At 44.3% G+C, this 26,613-nt stretch overlaps 3 protein-coding genes across 4 annotated transcripts in view; 2 read left to right on the top strand and 1 right to left on the bottom strand.

Moving 5' to 3' along the window:
• The window catches only part of tbkbp1 (TBK1 binding protein 1), a 37,259-nt gene extending 33,350 nt beyond the window's left edge, over positions 1-3,909 (bottom strand). The window contains exon 1 of one of the 2 annotated variants that reach the window (XM_086140156.1): positions 3,745-3,909. The gene's annotated coding sequence lies outside the window, so the exon portion shown is untranslated. The remainder of the gene's footprint in view (positions 1-3,744) is intronic. The other variant, XM_086140155.1, reaches the window with a different exon arrangement.
• Positions 3,910-11,539: 7,630 nt separating this feature from the next.
• pdk2a (pyruvate dehydrogenase kinase 2a) lies at positions 11,540-16,447 on the top strand. Its single transcript, XM_086140095.1, has 11 exons — positions 11,540-11,774; positions 12,448-12,589; positions 13,008-13,079; positions 13,238-13,422; positions 13,502-13,591; positions 13,673-13,750; positions 14,030-14,103; positions 14,194-14,292; positions 14,380-14,490; positions 14,586-14,699; positions 14,868-16,447. The coding sequence occupies exons 1-11, from the start codon at positions 11,657-11,659 to the stop codon at positions 15,009-15,011; spliced, it is 1,227 nt and encodes a 408-aa protein (XP_085996221.1). The 5' UTR covers positions 11,540-11,656; the 3' UTR covers positions 15,012-16,447.
• A 2,420-nt stretch (positions 16,448-18,867) lies between these two features.
• The window catches only part of myo1d (myosin 1D), a 57,171-nt gene continuing 49,425 nt past the window's right edge, over positions 18,868-26,613 (top strand). Inside the window, exon 1 of the mRNA XM_086140153.1 lies at positions 18,868-19,294. Within this exon, the coding sequence (XP_085996279.1) occupies positions 19,200-19,294 (95 nt within the window). The 5' untranslated portion in view covers positions 18,868-19,199. The remainder of the gene's footprint in view (positions 19,295-26,613) is intronic.

The raw sequence follows: 26,613 nt of genomic DNA, 5'->3' as shown, positions 1-26,613 counted from the left end.
TGAAAGACAAACAAAGCGGCTAAACGTGGATAAATACTAAGTAAATTAAAAAAAAAACACCCTCAGTCACACACCTGGACGATTCAGGGTGTCCAGTGAACCTCCTGCATGGACAGTGGGAGGAACCTGGAGAACATGAAGGAGACTCCACAACCCCTGAGGGAATCCAACAAGGGACCTTCCTGTGCCACCGTGCCGCCACTACAAGTATAAGAGTACGATAAAAAGCGGCGGGGGATGGGGGGGGTTGGCGTGACGGAGTGATTCAGTGGTCCAGAACGTCCAGCAGGTTGTCCTCACAGACGCCACTGGAGCTGCCAGTCCAGTTCCAGTTAATTTATCCAGCAGGGAGAAGAAAAAAAACCTCCTGTTCGACTGCGAGGTGCCAATTTTCTCTGTATGATTGCGTCAGTAGATGCCACGACACACACACACACACACACACACACACACACACATCTCCTCAAGGTCAAACAGCACAACGTTCCAAAAGAAAAGGAACATTGTGAAACAACAAACGGCAAACTCCAGAAAAGCCGGGGAGTCTTTGATTTTGAAAAAGCCACTGAGGCCAAAGTCGAACCCGCGACTTTGAGAAACTGCAAACTAGCATTACATTACATTACATTACATTACATTACATTACAGTCATTACTAGCGTTCTGGCTAGTGGCTCATGGTCCGAAAATGTTGGTTCAGGGTCGATTCTGCATGAGATGTGTACTGTTTTCCTGGTGCTTGACATTATAGCGATATTGATTTCCCATAATGCACTGCGGCAGCGACGGCTTTCCAGCTTCCAAGTACAATTCCATTAAGACGGGTCACAATTCCTGTCCGCTCGCGTCTGTTTTTTATTCGTGCGTCGGCGAATCGTCACCGCTGCGGTGTGACCTTGCGCGCAAATCGTGAAGTTGGCAAGTGTTGCCGTGGCAACCTGCCTTTAGACGCCAGGGACGTGGTTCAGGAAGCCACCCGCAGTGCGCACGGAGTGATACGTATCAAAGTTTGTATCCGAAAAAGTAGGTACGGTGACGACACGAGGCAGTGGGAGGCACATTAAACACATCAAACCCCCTTCACGGGCCTTTTTGGTGTAGGAAAAACCAATACCTGCTATGTCAGAAAGTTTGAAGCATCCGAGGGTCATGAGCAGGAGGTAAAAAAAGGAATTCCAAAAGTACATTTGCTGAATTAATCTTTCCAGGCTTAATAGAACCAACGCTACGCTAACATCTCTTTGCTGTCTCCTCAACTGACGGTGGACACTGATTGGCTGAACTATTTTTAGTGTTGCCAAAAAAGGAAATGTGAACAAATATCAACACCACGAAGGTAAAAAGGCATGAGCATTTGACACATTCACAATCACTTGACAATGTGTAAGCTAGTATCTTCTGCTAGCCCTTTCCCTTGAATATTAGCAGGTTAATACCAGCGACTTTAGCATCTTTGTTGTTTGTGTCCCTCGACACAACAAAGAATTAGGCTAACGCTTTGCTACACAGCACCCATTGGATCAGACCCAAAGCTCGACCACCACTAGCTAGCCCTGTTCTCTGAATATTAGCAAGTGGATATTAGTACTTCTCGCCACATCCATTCACAGAGCAGCCTGTCACGCTAACACTTAGCCACGGCAAGAAAGTTGTGGCTAACACTAGCAGCCCATGCTAGCCCATGTATATGTGAGCAAGAGGAGCTCAGCCTCATAGCATCTTCGTGTTTTGCGTTTTCATCCGAACTGTGGTTCTTGGGGGGGGGGGGGGGCGCCCAAGAATAGCCACGATGCTAAAACCAAACCACTAGCCATGCATGAGCGCGTGCTATCAAATGGATATCAGCTAGCCTCTTTCATCAAACATCTGAGAATGATTCCCAGCTCCGTGCCCATTTCCCTCCCATTAAAAACACAACATGTAGCACAACAAAGTATTCGTGCTAGCACCAGCAGCTAACCCCACTCCGCATCACTCACAGTATGTGAGGAAGAGTAGCTTTTTGCCTGGTCTTCATCATCTGGGCCCTTAAAACTAATAAATCCAGCCCTCCCTCCCTGGCGGAGGTCGTACACTGTCAAGCTAATGACCTGACGTTGCCGTTTCCTCCTGAAATCAAAGGGAGATGTGTATTTTTTAATTTTATTTTCCCCCTCATGGGACCAGAATCCCTGAGACCCTCTACGGACCCCGCCGCCACAGAAATCCAGCGTCAGCACAGAACAGAGTGTATCATATCGCACAGCCCAATTTAAAGTCGAGCGGGAGGGGGGGGGGGTTGATGATAAACGAGGGCAGAAAAACAAGAGAAAAAAGGCCTGAACCCCCATGGGAGGCTTGGCGGCGGCGGCAGCGGAGTGAAATGGGTGATTAGCAGGTGAGCTAACGCGGTGATGCACATCCTTAAATTATCCCCCCCCCCCCCCCCCCCCTCCCCGAACCAGGACCTGCAGGGGTGCCGTCAGGGAGGGCGAGCCCAAGATTTCAAATCAGGCGGTGTTAATCAGCTGGAGAATAGCGGTAAGGTTTGGGGGGAGGTGGCGGATGAATGGATGGTGACAATGATTGACAGACTCCTCGGAGGAGCTAATTACCCGGCCTGTCTGAGCGGGTGGAACAGCGGCTGGGATCTCAGATCAGGAGCTCGATGAACCGCTGACGGTTGTTCGGCAACTTCCTGTGTTCGTTTTTTTTTGCCATTAGCCAGAAGTTAGTGAGTCCTTCACTGGGAACAGCGTGCAATCACAACTTTCAGTTTTAATCATTTACTTTAATCGCCATCCGACCGAAAGTTAGCGTCTATGTATTACGGTTTGCATGGGCTTCGAGCTAACGACCTAGCATGATTGATTTTTCTAAAATCATCATCATTATTATCTTAATTGTGTATTATTAAAGATACAACAGAGGATTTGTTTTCACTTTTTCCCAATTTATCATTGCTATGTAATGCAAATTTTTTTTGGGGGGGGGGGTCAACTCATGCTAACATAAACAGTTTTAATTCTAATAATGCAAGTATTAGAACAACAATATTAATTATAATTAATCACTTCCTCACGACCCGATTATTTCCACATAATCCCGTGGGATTTTTATTTCCTTCACCAGGTTAACAGTAGCATCAGATTATTACATTTTATAAAAAAAAAACAAGTATTCTAGTTCTAGAGAAAAACTTTTTTCCATGACCTGCGATCAGCACATGCAGCACTCAAACTCTTTTTTAATCTTTTTTTTTTTTGGGGGGGGGGATTATTACAACTTTATGACCTTACGATCACGCATATCGCTGATTATTATTGTTATTATAGGTCCCTGTTTGACTCAGCTCTATAGATACCAGATTATGTTTCTGTTCAAAGAAAAATACACAGATTTTTTTTTTTTTTTATGATCAATAATTTATGTTAATCAGGCACTGGATCAATCAATTAATCAATCGAGAAGGGGTGAGAGTGTCTCCCGCTGGAAGGAGGCCGACTTCTACTCACCGGTATCCGGTAACTAGGACCTTTGCTGGAGGTCCGGAGAGTCCGGGGGGGGGGGTTACCGGAAGGGCCGGGGGGGACTTCCGGAAGGGGGGTTGAAAACACCGTAAAAAAATATGAGACCCCTTAATAATAATAATAATAATAATAGTAATAATAATAATGATATTTATAATGATAATAATAATCGGGATCTTTTCAAAATAAAACAAGGCGGGTGTCAAACATGGCACCCGACGAACACGAGCACTCACGCGCTGCCGTTAACGAATCCGTCCGTTGCCATCGCACAGAAGAAGCTCCGCCGGTTCGCCCTCCCGGTGCGTCCAGCAGCCGCGTCCCGGTCCTTCCTTCCGTCCTTCCTCCTCCTCTTCCTCTTCTTCCTCTTCCTCCTCTTCCTCCTTCCTTCCTCCCGTTACTCCGCACCTTCTCACCGGAGCCGCTGGCGCGCGGGACTGAGCGTCCACCGGCGTGTGTTGTGGGGCTCGCGTGCGCGCGTGTGCGCATGTACGTGTCTCTGTGTATGTGTGTATGTGTGTGTGTGCACGCGTTTCACGGGAACGCGGACGGGCGGCCAGTCGTTTCAACGGGAATCCCGCGAAGTGAGAGATCCCCGGATGTGGCGTTTTTTTTATTTTATTTTTTTTATGTTTGTTTGTTGTCATTGTTTGTTTTTTTTTATCCAAACTACTCGATTCATCATACATTCGAAACAGAAATGAAAATTTTGAAAAATGAGATAAAATAAAGTCACGTGTGTGATGTCAGGTGACATCAGCAGCTTCTTCACACCTTCAGCGCGTGCGTGCCCAATGTAGTTTACGAACGCACTTTTTTTTTTTTAAAAAGTGCTAACCTGCTAATCTACTAATCTCCGGGATGACAGCCTGATTTATGAGTATTTTTATCATCATTTCATCCTCCTTACTCTTCTAATTACTCTCACACAGGCCGGAAATTAAAGATTGGCCGGCTGTTTATTATTTTATCATATTTTATTTCTAATTCCAACACATTATTAAATGACCCAGATTTTTTTTTAGTTTTTACCTGGAGTTTTTTATTAAATATATCTCGCACAAATACATTATAATTGAAAATACACTTGAGATTTGACATCACAAACAGATGTTTGTGAACACAGTCTCGCGGGATGTGAGAGGTGATGGAAGGTCCGATGGACAGACCGGAAGTCGGTGTCAGATTGACCGGAAGACGAGGATGTGACCGCTCCCCCTCTGACAGGCAGCAAGCCTAAGTGACGGTGGGTGAGAAACAGCGCCCTCTGCTGGCCAATGTTTGAACTGCATGCGTTGGTCGTAGGATGGCTGGAAGATCAGATCGAACATTATCGATCCCAGAGGGATCAATTAGGGTTTTTGAACCGTTTGGATCGGTTGGAGAGCCTCATTGATCCCTCTAGTGGACATAGGTAGAAATGCAAAACATTCTGAATTCTATTTAATCTTTATTTACCGAAGAACATTGAAAAATTATATTTCAAATGAGCCTCATGGCGAAGTCATTTTAGGTGTTTGTTTGAAAAACCCCAAACTAAATTTCTAAGATTTCCCTAAAATAAAACCAAACAACCCGCTGATTTCTGACTGGTGAAGTAAATCACATGATATCATCAGAAACTTGGCGACAAAATAAAAATTAATCAGTCCATGATTTAAAAAATAAAATTATATCTCCTAAAGGATGAAAACCAGTTGATTTTTTAAAAAAGAGATTAAACAACTACAAAACTTAGTATAAATGAGAAAGAATTTGAGAAAGTTTTTGAAAAATGACTGGCTACTACGAGCGGTCTTTTTGCACTATAGGTCACCCTTAAAATCGTTCAATTTTCTCAAAAAACGGCCGTTATGTATGATTTCTTGTTGTTCTTACTGACTTCCAACCAATTTTATGTGTCACACTTCACTCAAAAACGTATAGAAATGTTTTAGTGCAACTTTGGTAAGCGATCAAGCCGCTCCGCTTGAGTAATCTTCAGACGTTAATGAATCAATGGCACGGATGGGGAGGAACCAAGCAGATGAAATGAGCCGAACAAAGAAAACCAAAACAGAGTTTCTAAGGGAACAAAGTGAGATGAATAAAGTTGGACTAAAGTGACTTTATTGTTTTGGTTTGTATACTACATGTTTTATCATGCGCCTTATAACGCAGTGCGTCTTATATATGAAAATAGACCCGTTCATTGATATTGCGCCTTATAATGAGGTGCACCTTATGGACCACAAAATACGGTATTACTCCTTCTAATAATACTCGTCATCATCAAAATATTAGTATACTGTCTGAAAAATTTGAATAATTTGTTTTTAAGATAAGATAAACTTTATTGATCCCCATAGGGGAAATTACTTTGTCACACCTGTGTAACAGTTATAATGTCAAAAAAAGTCAAATAAATATAAATATAAATATAAATGGAAATCTTCCAAATACAGAGATAGAAGATAGCAGGACATCCGCAAATAAATAAACAGCAACATCAGGGTTAATAAGAGACAACATAAAGGTGAAAAAAGTACAACCAGAGCGAAACAACAATATAAATGGTGACAATAGCAATGAATAAAATAAATAAACAAAAATAGACAGGTTATATTTTTATCTAATATGTGAAAATGTAAATTAAATCATCACAGGGCCACATAGAGAGACAAACAACAGCTAATTCAGGGTCTCCAGTGAACCTCCTGCATGTTTGGTGTGTGGGAGAACCAGGAAAACCAGGTTTTCCAGTTTAATGGAGAGTCCACACAGAAAGGCCCCCCTAGCTACACCACCAAAACAGGAAAAAGGATAACAAATATTGTAATACACCAGAACATTTCTTCTCCGTTCAGTGTTTTTAACACTCAAGTTGTACCTGTCGATCATCTGGTCACATGACCCGAACGGACAAAAGTAAACATGTCCGCCCATGTTGTTGTCCAGCCTCCATATCTGCCCCGGGGGATGAATATTCCAGAAAAGGCCGGCGTTCTCTTCCCTGGAGGGGGATATTTTTAAATATTTCACTTCACCCCCCCCCTCTGACACACACACACACCCACTCACATGCCCGGTGACACCGCTCGCCGGGTATTTAGCCTCACCGGAGCTCGTCATAAAGGTCAAAACACGACGCGCTCCTCCTGTCCGGATTTTATAGGTCAATTCAGACACCGGCATCTACAAGCTCCGTGACCTTTGGCTTCCGGTCTGAAAACGTCCTTCCTTTGGACGAAACACCGACCCCCTCCTCCAGCATCGGGACCTTCTCTCCGGGCGTCGGAGATGTATACAGAATTTTTTTTTTTTTCTAAATCCGACCTTTACAAGCCGCCGCTCTCTCCTTTGCTTTGCACACCTTCTCCAGATTTTAATATCATTATCAATATTAGAATCATGCGTATCACGGGTTTTAATGTCACCGGAGCACGCTAGGTGTGTGTGGCATGCAAATGCAGTGTATGTGTGTATGTGTGACACCAGATCTGCCGGTAATGGACACACACACACACACACACACACACACACACACACACACACACAGTGCACCCCTCCCCCCCGGCCCACCCGACGGGCCGTCACCCTGCGGAATTTTCCACTGTTGTTGACGGGTCGCGTCCTCATCGGCTGACAAAGTGCCCAAACAACCGGGGCTGACGTGAAAGCGGGGGAGGGGGGGACCGGAGATGGCTAGAGGGCAGGAATGTAGGCCGTTTGGGGAGCGGAAAAGTACCGGACACACACACACACACACACACACACACAGTGTACCCCTGGATAGTCGCTTGTCAACAGGGATTCCCAAACTGAATTATAATAAATAATCGTATTCATACGCAAGGACTAATCAATACCCGATATCAGTTTATGCTACGTACGGTGTAGATCAATCGGTTCGACTTCAAAGGGCTAAAATCCGTGAGCAGGTGATTTTGCGGTGATTGATAAAGCCTTTGATCCTGAAAATGGATTGAGAGATGAAAGGGGGAAGTGATGGACAGTGTGTGTGTGTGTGTGTGTGTGTGTGTGTGTGTGTGTGGTTGTGAAAAAAAAACACACACAGTATGAAGAAATTAGAATGTGTGCATTTCAAACTATATTCAAATCTAAGGAAGTTGTAGCTCATTTATATAATTAAAATACACTGCTCCAAAAAATAAGGGAAAACTAAAATAACACATCCTAGATGTGAATGAATTTAATATTATTTGTTCTTTACATAGTTGAATGTGATGACAACAAAATAATCAACGGAAATCAAGTGTATGAACCCATGGAGTCAAACACAAAAGTGTAAAAACATGTTGATCCAACGTTGATGTCACGATGTCATGATGTCACGACGTCACAATGTCATGATGTCACGATGTCACGATGTCACGATGTCATGATGTCATGATGTCATGATGTCATGATGTCATGATATCACGATGTCACGATATGATGTCATGATGTCATGATATCATGGTGTCACGATGTCATGATGTCACGATGTCATGATGCCACGATGTCACGATGTCACGATGTCACGATGTCACGATGTCACGATGTCACGATGTCACGATGTCATGATGTCATGATGTCATGTCCTTAAAACAAGTCCAAATCAATCAGTGTTGCTTCCTAAGTGGACAGTTTGTGTGATTGACTTGGAGTTACATCGTATTGTTTAAGTGTTCCCTTTCTTTTTTTGAGCAGTATATATCATTTTTATATCCTACTCCTTTTAGGCTCACCTCGTTTTTATTGATCTATTTATTTATTTGCTGTTAATTACCAAAAAAAAAAAAGGTGTGGATTCTTTCCTGTTTGTGAATAGAGGACGCACAGGGTTGAAACCCCTAATCTGGCCTGATTACCGTCACCTATTTTTACTATTTAATCCTGATTAAATCGGTGTTGGTGCAAACAGGCCCAGGAATGTGCTGATCCAGGGTCCCCCTCCCACCCAAGCCCAGATATCACCTCCCGTCCATACGGTTATGTAACGCGGCAGGAAAGAGGCCGCCGGCGCCGCTTGTTTGCTTCTGCGATCGGTTGATCGGATGCTGCCCTCGCCGTCGGATCGTCGACCCCCCGAACAAATCGAGGCGTCTTAGGCCGATCCTGTTTGCCCGCTGGTTAGTGATTATTGGAGACTAATAAACCGATGCAAATTAAAATAAATTAAAATAATTCCCCTTTTTCTGCTTGTGTACAGCAGACTCTAAAAGTGTAAGCAGATTGTTTGTGCACAGACATCCGCAAAAGTGGTACGGTCCATAATTATGCAACACCTTCCATGTGTGCACAGATGAGTCCACACATGGTACGGTCCATGTCCAGACATCTGTGTTCACAGAGATGTCAACCAAATGGTATTGTCCAATGTTCTCCAGATATATTCTCCAAATATATTTTATGGTATTTTGTTTTTGAAATGTCCCCGTTGTGGGAAGCTGAGGGTAAATGAATGCGTTTTACGAACGCATTTCCTGTAAGCGTTAAAAGAAACTTTTAATGGTAAACATATGTGTGTCCAAAAATGGTACAGTCCATGATCGTTTTACTGCTTAATGGGAAAAATGTTGAGCATATTTGCAGATTTGGTACGACCCGAATGACTGGGGTTGTTAGAAAAAATACACAAAATGATTAATTTCCTTGCAAATTTGGTTTATTTCGCAATCAGAACCTCACTTGGGCTTTTCCTTTCCTGCACGCTTTTCCTCCCCCTGTTTTCTTTATTTCCCCTGATAATATTGAAGATTGGAAGTGTTTGTTGTCATGTGAACAATCTGAAAACGTCTTTCCCTGTAAAACGAATTTCTTATTTTGCCGTCTACAGAGCTGCCAGATAGGTCGTGATAAATAAATAAAACATAAACATACTATAACTAGGTGTAAACAGTGCAGGGAAATAATAATTGATCCTTATTATATACATATATAATAATGTATAATTGTTTTATATAAAATTATAATTATACATTTTTGTTGATATATATAAATATGCATATGAATAATAATTTATCATCGTATTATATAAAATAATAATTATAAATTATTGTTGATAAATATAAATATGTATATGAATAATAATTTATAATCAGTATTTTTTTATATAAACATACATAGATATAATAATTGTTATTTTTATATAAAACTGCTAATAATAATACATTTTATTTAAGACGCCTTACTTGACCCTAGCCCGAGGGCACGGCGCGGACATTTGCACCAATGCAAAACCTTCAAGGAAATGCAAACAGAAGTGCAAGTTATAGTTGTTAGCTTTGCAGCTATAGTTGTTTTGCAGCTTTGAATGTGCAAACTTAAAAATGCAGGAGCAGGTTGGACGCAGACATTTGAGATCGTGGTGAAGTTATATAAACTGGCCGTTGCTGGATGGAGGTAGAAGATGGTTATAGACTCCAGTCAGTCGTTCAGGAGCTGTTGAGCTGCTCACCCTCCTTCCTCCTTCGTCTTGTCCTTGCCGAGGGTGAAAGAGTCGTCCTCACACCGGCCTGGCCGTCTCCGTCGTGATGCGTCCCATGCAAGAACTTCAGGACGATGTTGACCTGGTGGGAGGTGAACATGGTGCAGGGGGTACATTTGAGGACACGTTCCTGAGGAGATGAGGCAAAGCTGGTTGAAGTCCTCTTGCCCAACCTTCCAGGCAGGAGGTCCAGGAGCCGGTAATCATTCAGGCATGTGGGTGGGCTCTGTTGTGTTCTTGAAGCACAGAGTGTTCTCCAAGATAAAGTGTGTGAGCGGCGTTCGGGGGGGAGGAGGGGCGGCGGCGGGATGTTTTGGTCGAGCCCGACTGAACCAACGGGGCAGGCGTTTATGTAACGCCAGACACTTTGTCCCCTGACAAAGGCATTTCTATTCAACATCGGGGCGACCAGAGTCCAAAGAGTCATCCACATCCATACAGGGTGTGTGTGTGTGTGTGAGTGTGTGTGTGATCGGAGCCACGTCGCGTCCTGGCAGCCGCCGGAGAGTTTCATAAACAGGTCGTGGCTTAATCGTCGTTGTTCATTTGTCACACTTTGATTGGAACAGCACGGAGACGCGCAGCTCTTTTCAGAAAAACAGCATTCTTGGACATTGGACAATAGCTTATTTTTGTTTTTGTTATTGTTTATTGGAATTTATGATATCTTTTGGGGTGGAATTGCAGAACTTTTAAAAGTCAAAGAGCTGAAGTAAGAGAGGTGGCTTTAACATCGCCACGTTACCCAAAAAAATAGTCATACTCATATCACCCTTCATGCCATCCACCCCATCTATATAACTGCGCATTATGTAAATAACTTGTCTAATTATTTCTATTTTTATAAAAAACTGCAACATTTCACTGTGCCTGCACGATGTCAATTCAAAATCTCGATTCTTAAAAGGGAGCGTTTCCCTAGTAATTAAAAGTTAGCAATTGAAGTCATTCAAAATCATGTGAAAATCAACAGGAAATGTTGCAGAGATTCACCCCAAAAGTCCAAGTGACCCAGAAAACCAGATAAAACCAGCTTTTCCAAAACGTGTACTTTGGAAGTTTGCAAGAAATCATGCGTGCATTTCAGCCACAAAGCAAGATAATATGTCATTTATGAAGTGTTTTTTTTCAGCAGTTTTTGAAGGGATCGGCTGGAATTGATCGGCGCAGACACCAGACACCAACAGCACTTTGGGAATAACATGTTACATTACACAACATTACACACCCCTTTCCCTTTTACGTAACTCTAACGTGTTGTTTGTGTGTGAGCGAATGCGTGCGTTATTGTTTCAATGTATAAATATGTATGAAAACATATATGTTTAAGTATGAATATCAAAAATGTGTTTATGTTCAAATTTAAAATTAATTAAATGAAAATAATAGTGTCAGTTAGGGGCTGGCGAAAGCCACCCAATATTGGGGGCCAGTCCCGCCTCCTGGCGATTCCTATTGGGTTGTTAGGAAAGTAAATAACAATCCTGCCTTCCTATTGGCCAGAGTGAGAACACTCCTCCGTCTGGCCCCGCCCCCTTCTCCTTTTAATTGCTCTCCCGGTCACTTTGGGGCAGAACAGAAGCTACTAGCTTAAAACGGTCCGGCGCCGACCCGTTAGCCGCAACCCCCCCTCTTCTTCCTCTTCCTCCTCTTCCTCTTCCTCCTCCTCCTCCACCATGAAATTCGTCCGGTTCATAATGAAGAACGCCGCTCTGGCGAGCGTCCCGAAACACATCGAGCACTTCTCCAAGTTCTCCCCGTCGCCGCTCTCCATGAAGCAGTTCCTGGACTTCGGTGGGTACCGGGGTGCGCGTCAAGCTAGCTGCTAGCCGTTAGCCAAACACGTTAGCCGCTCGGTAATAATATTTATAATGTCACCGAATGCAGTGAGGATTTACGGTTGACACACCGATCCGGACGCGGATTGTGGGTGCAGGGAGGTGTGTGTGTGTGTCGGGGGGGGGGGGATCCTGCAGGAGCATAGTGTTCACAGTACCGAGTATTGCGTCAGATCCCTGACTGGGCGCTATTTGTCTACAAATTGCAGCATTTCAAAGATATGCATGTAGTATTTACGCATACATTCACGCAATGCGTTTGTGTACTCTGGCTGTGAATTCATAGATGCATTTAAATTCAAAAACAGTAGGGTCTGTAATTTGTTCTTTGGCAGAAGGTTTTAAAAGCTGCAGAGAGAATGCATTGTCCTGTCGCTGAATGGAACTGAGTTCCAGTTTATGACTTTTCTCTCATACTGGTGTGTTTGTTTTGTGTCCTAAAACCTCACGGATCAATGTGGAATCTATCAATCAACTGATCGATTGGGTTGAACTTGGGACTTTAAGTACAATCAGTTAAAAAGTCTAGAATTGGCTCATTTTACCTTCAAGAGAGATTAATTTAATTATAAAACCTAAGAGATGACGCTTCTGACATCTGTCCGGGCTTTTCTTTTTCGTCCGCCCAGGTTCCATAAACGCCTGCGAGAAGACATCCTTCGTCTTCCTGCGGCAGGAGCTTCCTGTCCGTCTCTCCAACATCATGAAGGAAATCAACCTGCTGCCCGACAAGCTGCTCAGCACCCCGTCGGTGCAGATGGTCCAGAGCTGGTAAGACGGCCTCCGTCCTCTCCTCTGTACGCCGCCGTTTCGGACACCCCGGGCCGACGTGTAAATCAGCAGGCCGGCTTGTTTACCCGCTCGGAGCACTTTCTGCTCTGACGTCACGCCCCGAGTCACAAAAACAGCCGCGACACCCTTTGACCGAGTTGCGCTCGCTCCAAGTAGCTCCTTGCAGGGAAGAGGGAGAGGAGGAAGCAGAGGGAGGGGGAGGACCCTCTGCTGTGAACTTTAGCCCAGTTTCCAGACACAAGTCACGTGACCTTGTTTTCAACTTTCGTTCGGCGTGCCTTTCGAGGAATCTTGACAAATCCAAGCGTCGCCGTGGAAATAAATCCGACTCGCAACTCCTGGCCCACTTTTCTGATAAATCTTTGTCATCACCGCCGCTCTTTTTTTTTTTTTTCAGGTACATCCAGAGTTTAATGGAGATCCTTGACTTCCTGGACAAGAATCCAGACAACCACAGGGTGCTCGGAGAGTAAGGCATCTGTTTTCACTCACTGAGAAAACCTCTAACCTGCAATCGGGATGATTAGAAATGCACTTCTTTATCTTTAAAAAAACTTCTCGTCCTTTTCTTGAGGCTTCTTTGAAATGCGATTATAGAGGATTGCCTGACAGCCCTCCTCCCCTCAGGTTTGTCGACGCCTTGGTCACCATTAGGAACCGCCACAACGACGTGGTCCCCACCATGGCCCAGGGCATCCTGGAGTACAAGGAGGCCTTCCCGCAGGACCTGGTCACCAACCAGAACATCCAGTACTTCCTGGACCGCTTCTACATGAGCCGCATCTCCATCCGCATGCTTATCAACCAGCACAGTGAGTCCCTGCACCACCACCGGGTCCGCCATGTTTCTAGGGACCCCCCTGATGTACCCTTCCTCCGATCGCCCCGCAGCTCTCGTCTTCGACGGCACCACCAACCCCGTCCACCCCAACACCATCGGGAGCATCGACCCTCACTGCCGGGTGGGCGACGTCGTCCAGGGTAAAGCCCGAACCCGCGTCCTCCGTAATGATTGATCGGTTTTGCGACGCGGGCGGCTAACGCTGTTCTCCTCCCGTCCAGACGCCTTCAGCAGCGCCAAGATGCTGTGCGAGCAGTACTACCTCTGCTCCCCCGACCTGCGGCTCCAGGAGCGCAACGGTAAGTTGGCGCCCTCCAGAAACGCTCACGTTTAAAAACGACAAAAAAAAAAAAAAAAAAAAAGCATGGAGCCTCTCCAACCCGGGGAACGTAGAAGCGGCGCCAGATGGACGCGGCGGCTCGCTAATTATAAACCCACTCCAGCTGAAGTGACGGCTCGGTGGCCTGGGCCAATATTGACACACGCTCTTTCCACCCCCCCTGCGGCGGCCGGAGAGGGAAAACACTCCGGAGTGGGTAACGACTTTTCAAAAACCTCCTCTTCCTCCTGGTTTCCAGACAATCAGAGCCACCCGATCAGCATCGTCTACGTGCCCTCGCATCTCTACCACATGCTCTTCGAGCTCTTCAAGGTACGGCGCCTTCCGGAGTCTCCGCCCCGAGCGACTCGTCGCACTCCCTGAGCTTAACCCCCACCCCCGTCCCTTTCCGTTTTCTCCCAGAACGCAATGCGGGCCACCATCGAGACGCACGAGGCCAGCAGCCACCTGCCGCCCATCCAGGTCATGGTGTCTCTGGGGAAAGAGGACATGTCGATCAAGGTGAGGAGGTCAGGTCTCGGGCCGAAGGAGGCCCTGGTATGATGTGTCGTCCAGCTGTTGTTGACGTCCCTCCCCTCTTGCCTGCAGGTCAGCGACCGGGGCGGCGGCGTTCCCTTCCGCAGGATCGAGAACCTCTTCAGCTACATGTACTCCACGGCGCCCACGCCGCAGATCGGAGATTCCACCCGCCCGCCGCTGGTGAGACACGCCGGGATAGAAACTCCTGCGTTTTTGGGAAATAGAAATCCAATAGAAAGTCTTGCTAAAACGGGTTACGTCCTCCATCTCCACAGGCCGGCTTCGGTTACGGGCTGCCCATCTCCCGCCTCTACGCCAAGTACTTCCAGGGCGACCTGCAGCTCTACTCCATGGAGGGACTCGGCACCGACGCCGTCATCCACCTGAAGGTGAGCCCAGGTGGACGGGAGAGGGACTGCAGGCGGGGATCCCACCTGTCTGGGGTTTCCGACTGAAATAGAACACACTCGCGAGGGAGGTGTAGGGGGTTTCCACCCGCTGTGTATGGGGTCAGGTTGTCACGACGGTCGTGTGTGTGTGTGTGTGTGTGTGTTCAGGCTCTGTCCACGGACTCCGTCGAGAGGCTGCCGGTCTACAACAAGACGGCGCTGAGGAACTACAAGGCCAGCCTGGAGGCCGACGACTGGTGCGTCCCCAGCAAGGAGCCGCTGGACCTCAGTAGCTACAGGGTCGCCAAGTGAAGCCGCCGTCGCCCTGGCAACCAGGAGCGTCCCGGGACCTCCGTCCTGGGTCGCCGTCGACCAGAAACCGCCAGGCGTCCCCTCCTCTCCCGCTCCCAGCATGTTGTTTTTACGTCCTTTTGTAATTTCGTTCTTACTTTAAATTCTTGAGGATCGACCCGCGAAGTGGACTCAAGCGGGGGAGGCTGTGGCGGAGGAAGCGTCGTCATGGCAACAGCCTGAAGCGAGCGGGAGGGGTTTGACGTCAGGAGGCTGCAGCTCGGAGGCAGCCGGAGCCAAAGGGTTTGACGTTCACCCCCGGTTTCATTTTAGCCCGATTTCAGTTCACCCGAAACTCACAGGAAGTGAGAAAGAGAAAAGCCGAAAAAGAAGGCGACTTGGAAAAACAGGAAAGCCGAGTGAAAACAGAAGAGTCGGGAGTACTCTCACGCTCCTGAAGCCCCCTGAACTGGTCCCCCGAGTTTGGAGTGACATTTCTCTGCATGAACGTTTGACATTTCCAGCCTTAAAGAAACAAAAAAAAAAAACTGATTTGGGACCCGTGGTCCGAGCCATCGGTCTGAACAGTACCGGCCGCCATCGCGGCACCAGCAGTTCAATCTGTAGCATCTTTTCAATACTGTAGGTACCATCAGTCATGGTACCATTGGTCACTTCGGTGCCATCGCTTCAAGCTGCACCAACAGCTCAGTCGGCACATTCGCTAACATCAGTCATTACTACTCCAGTGGTCTGAACGGGACCATCATTTCAGTCAGTACCTTTTTGTGATCAGGGCATACATGTTCTGATAAGTACCATTGTTGTTATGGTAGATGTTTTAATCTATACCATCCGTCAGTGTGGTACCAGCGGTTGCTATGTACCGGCGGTCTGAACGGTACCAGCATTCGTTAGGGTACTAGCATACTGAGGGGTACCAGTATTTTAGTCAGTACCTTTGGTTGTTAGGGCACCATTGGTCTGAACGGTACCATCGGTCGTAACTTTACCATTGGTTGTCACCGCACCAATGATTCAAATGGTACCGTCATTTCAATCGGTACCATCGGTCGGTTTGGTATCCTCGGGGTACCATCAGTCTTGATGGTATCAGGGATCACTACAGTATTCTGGGTCAGAACCCTACCCCCTCCCACTGAGGGAGGTTTTCTGGACCGGGTCGGGCCTCGTGACCCGGCTCACTCATGGTGCTTTGTTTTATGTTTGGATCATTTTGATTTTCACGACCAGACCAGCTTGTACGCCCGGTTCCGGTTTTGGTTCCGGATGGGCCCGGAGTCGGCCATGTTTGTTTCCCGTCTCATGTAGTTTGTAAGAAAGAGAGAAAAAAAAAGGGGTTATTTTTTTATAGTGAATGTTTGTTTGTCTTCAGCTGAAGACTGTGAATATTGTAAATACGAACCAGATCAATAAACACATTGTTTGTTTATTTATCTATTCTCCTGATTTCTTTATTTCCGTTTCCATGGTAACAGAAGCAGCCGGGCTCAGCGGGTAAGAGGTCTGTCCTGAGCAGGGAGAATTATTAGCAACATTTGGCCGCTGGGAAATTATTCTAATTAAATGTCTGCTGACTTGATTTATATCTCAAATTACAATTCTTCTATATTAAATATCTAATCTAAATTTATCACTCTTTTTGTCAATCTAGATCAGGGGTCGGCAACCCAGGGCTTGGGAAAATAAATTATAAGTATCTAATTGATGTGCATTTTATTTGTGTTAGTTACTTTTTTATTTTTAGTGCTAAATTGGAAGATTATTGTGATCTTGAAATATTAAAATAAAATTTTATTTATTATTTTTTCGTCGCGGAAGCCGGTATACCCGCCAGCCGGTATTGCCCCAATTTGCAGATGCAGTGTGCAGAAGACCCATTAACCAGGTAAAGTAAAAATTTATGGATATTTTGCAAATATTTATTTTTCATCGTTTACTGACACAGTGATTTTTTTCCCAATTCATTTTTAAAATTCAGGTCAAAGCTCCACCACACACTTTGAAAGCCCAAAGCTCAAAATATTCCAAATTCATAACATAAATAGAATTTAATTTTCTCTGTAGCACTTAATGGATTTCATAGGCGACACACCACACACTTGTTTATACAAAGTGTAAATGTAATGAAAAGCAATATATGCAGTGGTACTTTCCTTTTAGATGTCAAAATGTAATTGCGGCTCCCAAAACCTGGCCCAAATGGCTCTTTGGGTGTTAAAGGTTGCCGACCTCAGATCTTGATAAATATCTAGCCAGCTTTGTATTTAAGCCCCATCCAGGTCGTATGTGACAAGGTCTCCTTCTTCTGGTCACAGCGGGAACAGCACCTTTGTCTTGGTGCTGCTTGGGGGCCCAGAGTTGGACCCGGACCTGGACGGGGTCCAGATGTGGACCCGGACCTGACATGGTCTCGATGTGATTTTACAGATGTGATCGATTGATCTGCAGATTATCAGGTGATTTTTTTTTTCTTTTTCTGCAGATATCCGACTAATTTTGTTTTGTTATTTTCTAAATATTTGGCGTGTGTGTGTGGGGGAAGGCAATTTTTATGCAATTTTTTTTTTTGCTGATACATATATTTTCTCCTTATTTGTTTTTTTTTTGTCAACCTTTTTTTTCTGATAATCAGAATTCATTCTTCATCCCCAGATTTATTTTGTTAGTTTCTCAACTTTTAATTAAGAATCCTTTTAAAAATTAGATTATTTATCTAATTATTAGTTTTCGTTGTGATTTTTTTCTACTTAATTTCAAATATTACAAACAATAATACAAAGGTTGTCTAATATCATCTAACCTTGTTGTTCACTCTGCTGTCTATTTAGTCTTGGTTGTCTTTTGCTATCTTTTAATTGTCTCTCTATTTATTAATATAAAGATAAACTTTATTGATGCCCATAGGGGAAATTCTTTTGTCACAGCAGCATCATAGATTATAAGTGTTAAATAAATATGAAGATAAATATAAATAGACAATTAGAAAACAAAAAATTAAATCCACAAATAGACAGCAGAGAGAACAACAGCAACTACATCAAGAAAGACAGCAAGGGTGGAAGTGGACAACCAAAACTAAATGACAACATAAACAGAGTGACAATAGCAATGGTAAGAATAAAACAAATCAACAAAAATAGATAGGAAGCAAGTAGGCTGAGACCAACAGGATAAAAAAAAGGAGACGCGGGTATACCTATAGTTATTGATACTGTAATTGTTGATCCCTTGGGGATCAATAAAGTTTATCTTTATCTTTATAAATATAAATAGACAGTAAAAAGACAATCACAAGCAAATAGGATACGAATAAGAAGAATACGAATAGACAACAGAATGAGAAAAAAGAGTGGGTGAGCAAGGGTGAGAATAGACAACCTTTGTATTATTGTTTGCAATATTTGAAAGTATAAAATAGATCTTATCTTAAACTTTTTTTGAGAAATACATGCGATTACACCTCTCCGCCACACGGGGGCGCTGTCACACAAACCCACGTCTGATCTACAGGGAAAAACCAAACCAAACCAAACAAAAAAAAAAAACAATTCTCCTCTCTTTTCTAAACTCGGATCTCATTCTGGATAAACCCGACGGGAATTTATTCTCAATTCCGTGTGTAAAAATAAAAAAATAAATAATAAAAAAAAAAACAAAACTTCAACTTTTCTTCCTTATATGGTCATAGATGGCGGCCACGGGTTTCCCCGGAGTCATCGAGGAAATATGCCCGCTCGCGGTGGCGTGCGTGTGCGTGTGCGTCCTACGAGGAGGGAGGGGGAGGAGCAGGGGGCGGGGCTTCCGGGTGGAGGGGGCGGGGCTTAGAGCGGGCCGGTGGAGGTTGAGACGGCCGGGAGGGGAGTCTCCTCTCCGGGAAGACGGACCGACGGACGCCCGGGGGCAACCGGACCAGGATGCGGGTGTAAAAAAAAAACAACAACAAAAAAAAAAACGGATTAAATTCTTGACGGTGGAACCGGAGGAGGTCCAGAACCGGTCCTTTATTTATTCATTTTTTATTTTTTAGTTTTTTTTTACTTCAACTTCGTTGTGCTCGAGTGAAGACACTTGGCGCGCCGGTACTTCAAAGGGAAGTTCAAAAGGAAGGCTGGCTTTTTTTCTTTTCTCCCCCTTTGGTTTTCACGTCTTTGAAGAAGAAGTAGAAGAAGGAGAAGAAGTGGAATAATGGCGGAACATGAGAGCCTGGAGTTCGGGAAGGCGGACTTCGTGCTCCTGGACACCGTGTCGATGGACGAGTTCATGGCCAACCTCAAGCTCAGGTGAGTACCGGTAACGTGTGTGTGTGTGTGTGTGTGTGTGTTCTCCCAACACCCCCCCTTCCCCTCGCTCCCGCAGGTGCTACGTTTCGAGTCGTTTTCCCATCAATTAACGCTATTAATCAATGAATTGATAAATTCCCATCAATATTTCGATCTGTTTTATCTGTGTTTTTTATTTTTTTAAATGAGAGTAAAATGTCAAACTGAATGAGCGTGAGACTTTTTGAAAGTGTAAACAGTAAATCTAGAGCTGCAGCTGCAATCAGTCGATCGATCGGTCAATTGATAAGTTTGTCCTATCGGACCTGATAACTGATATGAACACAGATTATTTTAAATGATTTCAAATACTCATTTTCCGATGCAGCATTTAAATCGATCGGTCGTCAATAGATGAACCGGTCGCCTCTTTGTCCGAAAACAAACAAAATGACACTTCCTGGTTTCCCACGTCTTTGCCACGGGCAAAAACACCCAGCGACATTTTCCATCAATTGATCAGTCAATCAATCGATACTTGATTGATCAACTGTTGGAGATCAGTCCTGCTGGCAGCAATGCCTTGCACTTACTATTTGATTTTAAGAAAAAAATATTTTCTGGACTGTAAATTCAAAATATGAGCTTTGAATCAAACACCAATGATCAATTGATCAGTTATCGCGACAACCGACCGATTGATCAGTCTGTGTCGCCTCCACTTTGTTTCGGACGCCGTCAGACGTCTCTATTGATCGATCCATTGTCCATCGGCCAATATCTGGGTTGCGCCCGTGTGACCTTTGACCCCCTGCAGTCTGGTTGCTATCGGCGACCAAACTCCCGCAGTCGACTCCCTCCTGAAATCCATGATGTCATGGTGTCAGGAGGAGGAGATGGTGAGGGTGGAGGAGAAGATGGGCGGGTAACGTTACCTTCTCAAGCCCCTCTGCCATCTGTGAGGAAAGGGCAACCATTCCTGGTCCGGTGTCAGTTTGTCGTGTGTGTGTGTGTGTGTGTGTGTGTGTGTGTGCGTGTGTGTGTGTTTGGGGGCGGTGTATTTCCTGTATTCAGGAATTAGAGGCGACCCAGCGGACTGGGTGCTTTTCCTAAAATAATTAACTAAATAAAATTTGTGTTTTATTCCTTTTAGACCTTATCCTAATTTTCTATTATTTTATAGATAATTTCTTGTTTTTTTTTTTTTTTTTTACAAAATATATTTTTATTTCATGCTTAAGTTTTTTTAAAGTATTACTTTTATTATTTTTCACATTTTACTTATTTTATTATTATTGTAATATTTGCTTTTTTTGGCTAATTATTTACATTTCTTTACATTCAAAAGTTGTCAAATTTATACTCAAGTTATTACTTTTTCAAATTTGATTAGTTTTTTGTAATCTTATGTTGTTATACACCAGGTCAAAAATCAGTTTTTTTTTTCTTCTTTTTTTTCTTCTGTTTTTGCTAATTTTTTTATATTTTTTTTTCCCCACAATCTAGTTTTGGCTTATTTTTTCTTTTAGGAAATGTTATTGTTGCTTCTTGCAAACTGATATTTCATCTGTTCTCATTTCGTGTATATATTTGTAATAGTTTCTTACAGTGAGTTTTTTATGGCAAATTTTAAGTAATTATTTTTTTAAACAAAATTTAGCCTCTTTTTCCCCAAATGTCAGTGTCTCAATTGTCGAGCGTTCCAAATAGAACCCCGCTGTTTTCCAGGATGGTACGGTCTGATCGCACTGACCAATCAAATCCCTCAGTTGGCTCCATCTGTGATTTACCCGCCAATCGTCTGCGGCTATTTGGACTTGATGAATCACAGAGTAAAGTTTACGTACTCGTACACACACACACACACACACACGTACCACATAGGTGTTGAGGCGGTGGAGGACATGGATTTTTCCTCTCCTCTGTCTGGAGTCTTGAACGGCCTGAGAAGGTTTGGATCACGGTGGTGCTGGATTGAAAGCAAAAAGCTTGCAGATGCTCAGATTCCACGGCATCAAGTGAACTGGATACAGAGTTGGAGGAAGGGGGCGGAGCCTCCGTGCATTTCTGTGTAAAGATACTGTGATGCCATGAAGGGAAATGGGGCCCTGGGATTAAACCCTCATCTGGGATTAAGCCCGCATCTGGGATTAAACCCTGCCTTGGCATCAAACCCACTTCTGGGATTAGACCCGACCCTGGGGTATAAACCCACACCTGGGATTACACCCTGGCCTGGGATCAAAACTACACATGGGATTAAACTTTGCGTCGGGGTCCAACCCAGACCTGGGATTGAATTCTTGCCTGCCATCAAAACCTGCACCATTAAGTTTTGCCCTGGGATAAAACCCAAACCTGGGAATAGATTTTGCTCTGGGAGAAAATTCTGTTTTGGGATTGTAACCACACCTGGGATTAAACCTGGCCTTGGGATCAAACCGTCACCTGGGATTAAACCCTGCATGGGGGATCAAACCGTCACCCGGGATTAAACCAGGCCCTGGGATATAAACCCTTCCCTGGGGTCAAAACCCTCACCTGGGATTAAGCCTGGCCTTGGGATCAAACCCACACCTGGGATTAAACCCAGCCCTGGGGTCCAAACCCATCCCTGCGATCAAAACCTGCACCTGGGATTACACCCTGCCCAGGGGTCAAAGACACAGCTGAGATTAAACCCATCCTGTGGATTAAACCCCTACCCTGGGATTGAACCGACCCTGTGGATTTGACCCACAGACCCGGGAGGCAGATAATCCACCCCAAACCACAGGAGGGACCCTCCTAATACTCACTCTTGCACCCAGCCCACTATGGGGACAGTGAATTGGCCTCGAGCAAACCCAGACCTGGGATTAAACGCTGCTTTGAGACTAAACCTATCCCTGGGATTAAACCTAGACCTGGGATTAAACCATGCCTAGAGACTAAACGTATCCCTGGGATTAAACCCAGACCTGGCATTAAACCCCGTCGAGACACTAAACCTACCTCAGGGATTAACCTCACCCCTGCGACCAAAACCCACCCCTGGGATTAAACCCGGGATTAAACCCACCCTGTGGATTGTCCGCATGCGGATCGCTGTTCCCCCCTCATGTCTTTATATGGCAGTACTGTTTAGATCACACACACACATACACACACACATACACACACACACACACTCCTGGAGAACTGCAGTGTGTTTTCCAAATAATTTGATCTAAAGATGGCAGTCGGGGGGAGCAAAGGGGGTTTTATTCCCCCTTCAATCCCCGCCTTTTATTTTTCCATGTGTTAAAGTCAGACTTTGTCAATTTCTGCACATGTAGTGGATATAAAGTGGAATAAGTCATTTCTCATTTTCCCACGGCAACATGAGATTAGCAAAATAATAATGAAGTGCACATTAACAGTAAATAATAATAATAATAATACATGGGATTTTTATAGCGCTTTTCATGACACTCAAAGACGCTTCACAAGTAAAAACAGAAAGAACAGAACATACACAGAGTTATTGGGAAGGAGTCCATGATTGCAGAGTGTGGCGATGAGCGCCAGTCCAGGGACAAGCTGGAGGAGCTTCGCCGGTGTGCAGCTGAGTGTCGTGCTGCTGTGAGGAGGCAAGTGTTGGAGCTGGATGTCGGAGATGGATTTTTGGTGGAGGGAGAGATGGTGGAGCAGGAGGAGCGAGAAGATTTCGGCCGATGGAAATGCCGTCTTGCTAGGCGCCATCGGGATCCGGAGTTTCGGGAGGCTAGCCGGCTAGCTAGCTAGCCGGCCAGCCTGCTCAGGTTGGCAAGCTAGTTTGGTTGCTTGCTGGAGATTGTCCAGGTGAGCCTTTGTCTTTGGTTTGGTTGATTGGTTGGAGAGCGGGAAGCGGCAGCCAAACGCGCCAGCGTCCTCCCGCCCGCCATCTTGCCAAAAAAAAAAAAAAAAAAGTGCACTATAAATAAACAAACATTAAACTATAGAGTATGAAGAGTTAAAAACCTGATATGTATAAATACATGGAATGTGAAAATAGAGAATCAAAATCGAGGTTATCAAGTTGTAATCAAAGAATAAAATTTTGATTTGATTTTATACATTTGATATAATAAGTCAATATAAATTGATTTATATATTTAAAATAAATAAAATAAAATAAATAAATAAAAATTAAAAATTAAAATGAAGTAAAATAAAAAAAATATACATAAAATAGAATCAAATCAAATCAAATCCAAAATACATAAGTATGAATAAATGACTGTACAGAATTGTGCAAATTGCAATTAAACTCGCTCTGGAGTTATAGAATAAGTATATCATGAGCGGCATTACACTGAGGGGTTTGCAGGATTGCTGGGAACGGAGGAGTCGGACAGCTCTGGGACGTTATTTGGGAGTTACTAAGTAAAACATTGCAATAGAAGCTGAGAAAATGATATGTATTTAAAAGCCGAAAATCTCCCTGAATTAACGGCTCTGAGCGAGTTCACCTTTGAACCGGCGGCGGCGGCGCAGAGTGAAAAGAAAGCTGCGATAAAAGCGGGGGAAGGGAGGAGGGCGCTGGCATTTCCCCTGCCGGCTCCCTCCTCGCCTCGCCTCGCCTCACATCACCTCGCTTCCTGTCTCCTGTTCGACGGGGAACCAGGACGACGTTCTCCTGGAACCTGCTTTCGATATGTGATCAATATGTCCGGTGGGATCAATACAGCCTCTTTTAATTCAAATCTTACTTTTCTTTCTAATCCAGATTTTTTTCTTTTTTTTTTTCTTTTAGAATTATAAATTTAATATTGGATCCATTAGCAATCAATCCCTAATCAATCCAATTGGATTGATTATATTCAGATTGAAATTGAATATTATTTATTGATCTGTCGTAAATCTAATCTCATCTCTCACCTGCACTTCGATCTTTTCTCCTCGATCAGGATATTCATATCGTAACAATTCTAGATAATCTATTTTTGTTTTTCCCAGCCTATCAGAGGGGGCGGGGCTTCAGGACAAAGAGGTCAAAGGTTAAAGTCCAGTTGTATGAGGGGGGGGCGGAGCCACAGGTCAAAGGTCGCACTAAGTAAATAGACAAATAGTACATGGAGCGTTTCCTCATCTATCTATCTATCTATCTATCTATCTATCTATCTATCTATCTATCTGTCTATCTATCTATCTATCTGTCTATCTGTCTATCTATCTATCTATCTGTCTATCTATCTATCTATCTATCTGTCTATCTGTCTATCTATCTATCTATCTATCTATCTGTCTGTCCGTCCGTCCGTCCGTCAGCTCTTTTTTGAACCATGTGACTCAGACATGATGTCATCGGGTCAGGTGATCATGATGTCATCACCCTTAGGCCCCATTGTTCCCCGTCCACCTGCTGCTGACTCACGTTCATGCTTCACACACACACACACACACACACACAATGGGATCATCTGCTGCTGTTATTTGTTTACAATAATACCATGGTGCCTGTGTAATCCCATAACGTCTCCCAATAATCCCATGACGTTGCAATATTGCCGTGACGTCTCAATATTACCGTGACGTCTCAGTAATCCTGTAGCGCCTGCTAATAATCCCGAATAAGGCCCGAATAATCTCACAACGTTTCTGGATGTTTTCCTGGACGTCTCTCTGTAATCCAAGGGGTTCAGAGCGCCATCAGTCAAGAGTTTGTCACAAAATTCACTCATTCATTTATTCATCCTCTGCAGTGGTTATCCTGCACTCGGGGTCAGGCTCGCTCAGGGAGCCAATCACAAGTGACATTGAGGAAAGAGGCGGGGCTTAACCTGGATGGATTATCTGTCAATCACAGGTCCACATATAGACATTCATCCTCTCATCCACACAGAATTATTTTTTCTAGATTTTTTAAATATTCTCTCCATTATTTTTAAGTAGTTTCTTTAAATTTTCTTGGAATAATTTCTTTTTAAAAATAATTCCTTGCTATATTTTAAATACTTTCCTCTGTGGTGGTTCCATGTTTCTCTCCATTTAAAAAAAGGTTGTATGCAGGTGATTTTGCAATTGCTTATTTTTATGTATGTTTTTAATCTGATATTTATTTTTGATTTTTTATTTGCTGCGTATTATGTGACAATGACTTACAGATCGTTTCTTGTATTGTTTTTATTTATTATCTCTCTCTATTTATAATTATTATGATCATTTTTACGGGATGATCCTTTGTAATCCCAGCGACAGATGGATTTATCTCGCTCTATTTCAAAGGCTGCCAAATTAATCTAATTCACAAATGAATCATCGTATCATCAAATTAAAAGGCTTTCTCCGTGCAACCTTTGACCCCCACCCATAGCACCGTCATCCGTCCCGGGATGTTTCGGAGAAGAAATGGAGGGACGGATTAGTTTCCCGGCCATCGGCTGGATCCCAGCTGTGGATCCCGTGGATCCCGGCCCCTCTTTGCCCTCCTCCTGGCCCAAATAAAAACCGCCGCTTTTTCCTCAAATAGCGAGTTGAGTAACGTCTGGTTCTGCTGGACTCCCTCCTCCTTCCCTCCCTCTCACGCCCAGGAATCCATTCATGGGCTCGAACGCCAGACGGCTCAGGCAATTTAGTGTGTGAGACTGTAAACAGGGTCTGCGTGGAGGGCCGGCGGCCAGGATTTCACACACACACACACACACACACACACATGCACACACACCTTCCCGCCCTTCTCCTTGCTTTATTGCATTTGGAGTTGAAATCCTCCACCGGCCGCTGGAGAGCATGATACAGTAACAGCTTTGTGTGTGTGTGTGTGTGTGTGTGTGTGTGTGTGTGTGTGTGTGTGTGTGTGTGTGTGTGTGTGTGTGTTAGAGAGCGAGTGAGAACGGGTGTGGTGTGTGTGTGTGTGTGCGGCCGCGGCCCTCTGTCAACAAAGATGGCCGACTGCCACCTGATCTACAGCCGGGTCTCGGTACACATGCCCTGCTTCCCAACACACACACACATGCACACACACACTTCTCTTAGCTTTAGGAATTTTTTGTCGTAGCTTTTTTTCCCCCATAATTGTCCAAGTGACGTCTTCCAGCGTACCTCTGACAATATGGATTTTAGTTTAAAAAATGTGTAGTTGCAGTTTTTGTCCAGCGGGGGCGCTGCAGCGCCGAGCCAGATTTAACGTAGCGAGATGGCGACTCGTCTCGCCATCCTTCGACCCCCAAACCCGGTGACACCCCTATTCTCAGCTCGGCCCCCTAAAATCTCCTCAGATGCACCTCAAAACCCATTTTGTTTATGTATTTTATCCATTGCTATTTGTTTTTGTTACTTTATTTATATTGCTGTTTCGTTCTAGTTGTGTATTTTTCACCCTCACTTTGTTGTTGATG

Source organism: Fistularia commersonii, chromosome 32 (genome assembly GCF_037954325.1).
Source record: "Fistularia commersonii isolate RoL2024-O1a breed Wild chromosome 32, RoL_Fcom_v1.0, whole genome shotgun sequence".
Lineage (NCBI taxonomy): Eukaryota > Metazoa > Chordata > Actinopteri > Syngnathiformes > Fistulariidae > Fistularia > Fistularia commersonii.
This window is presented reverse-complemented; position numbering and strand designations above follow the sequence as displayed.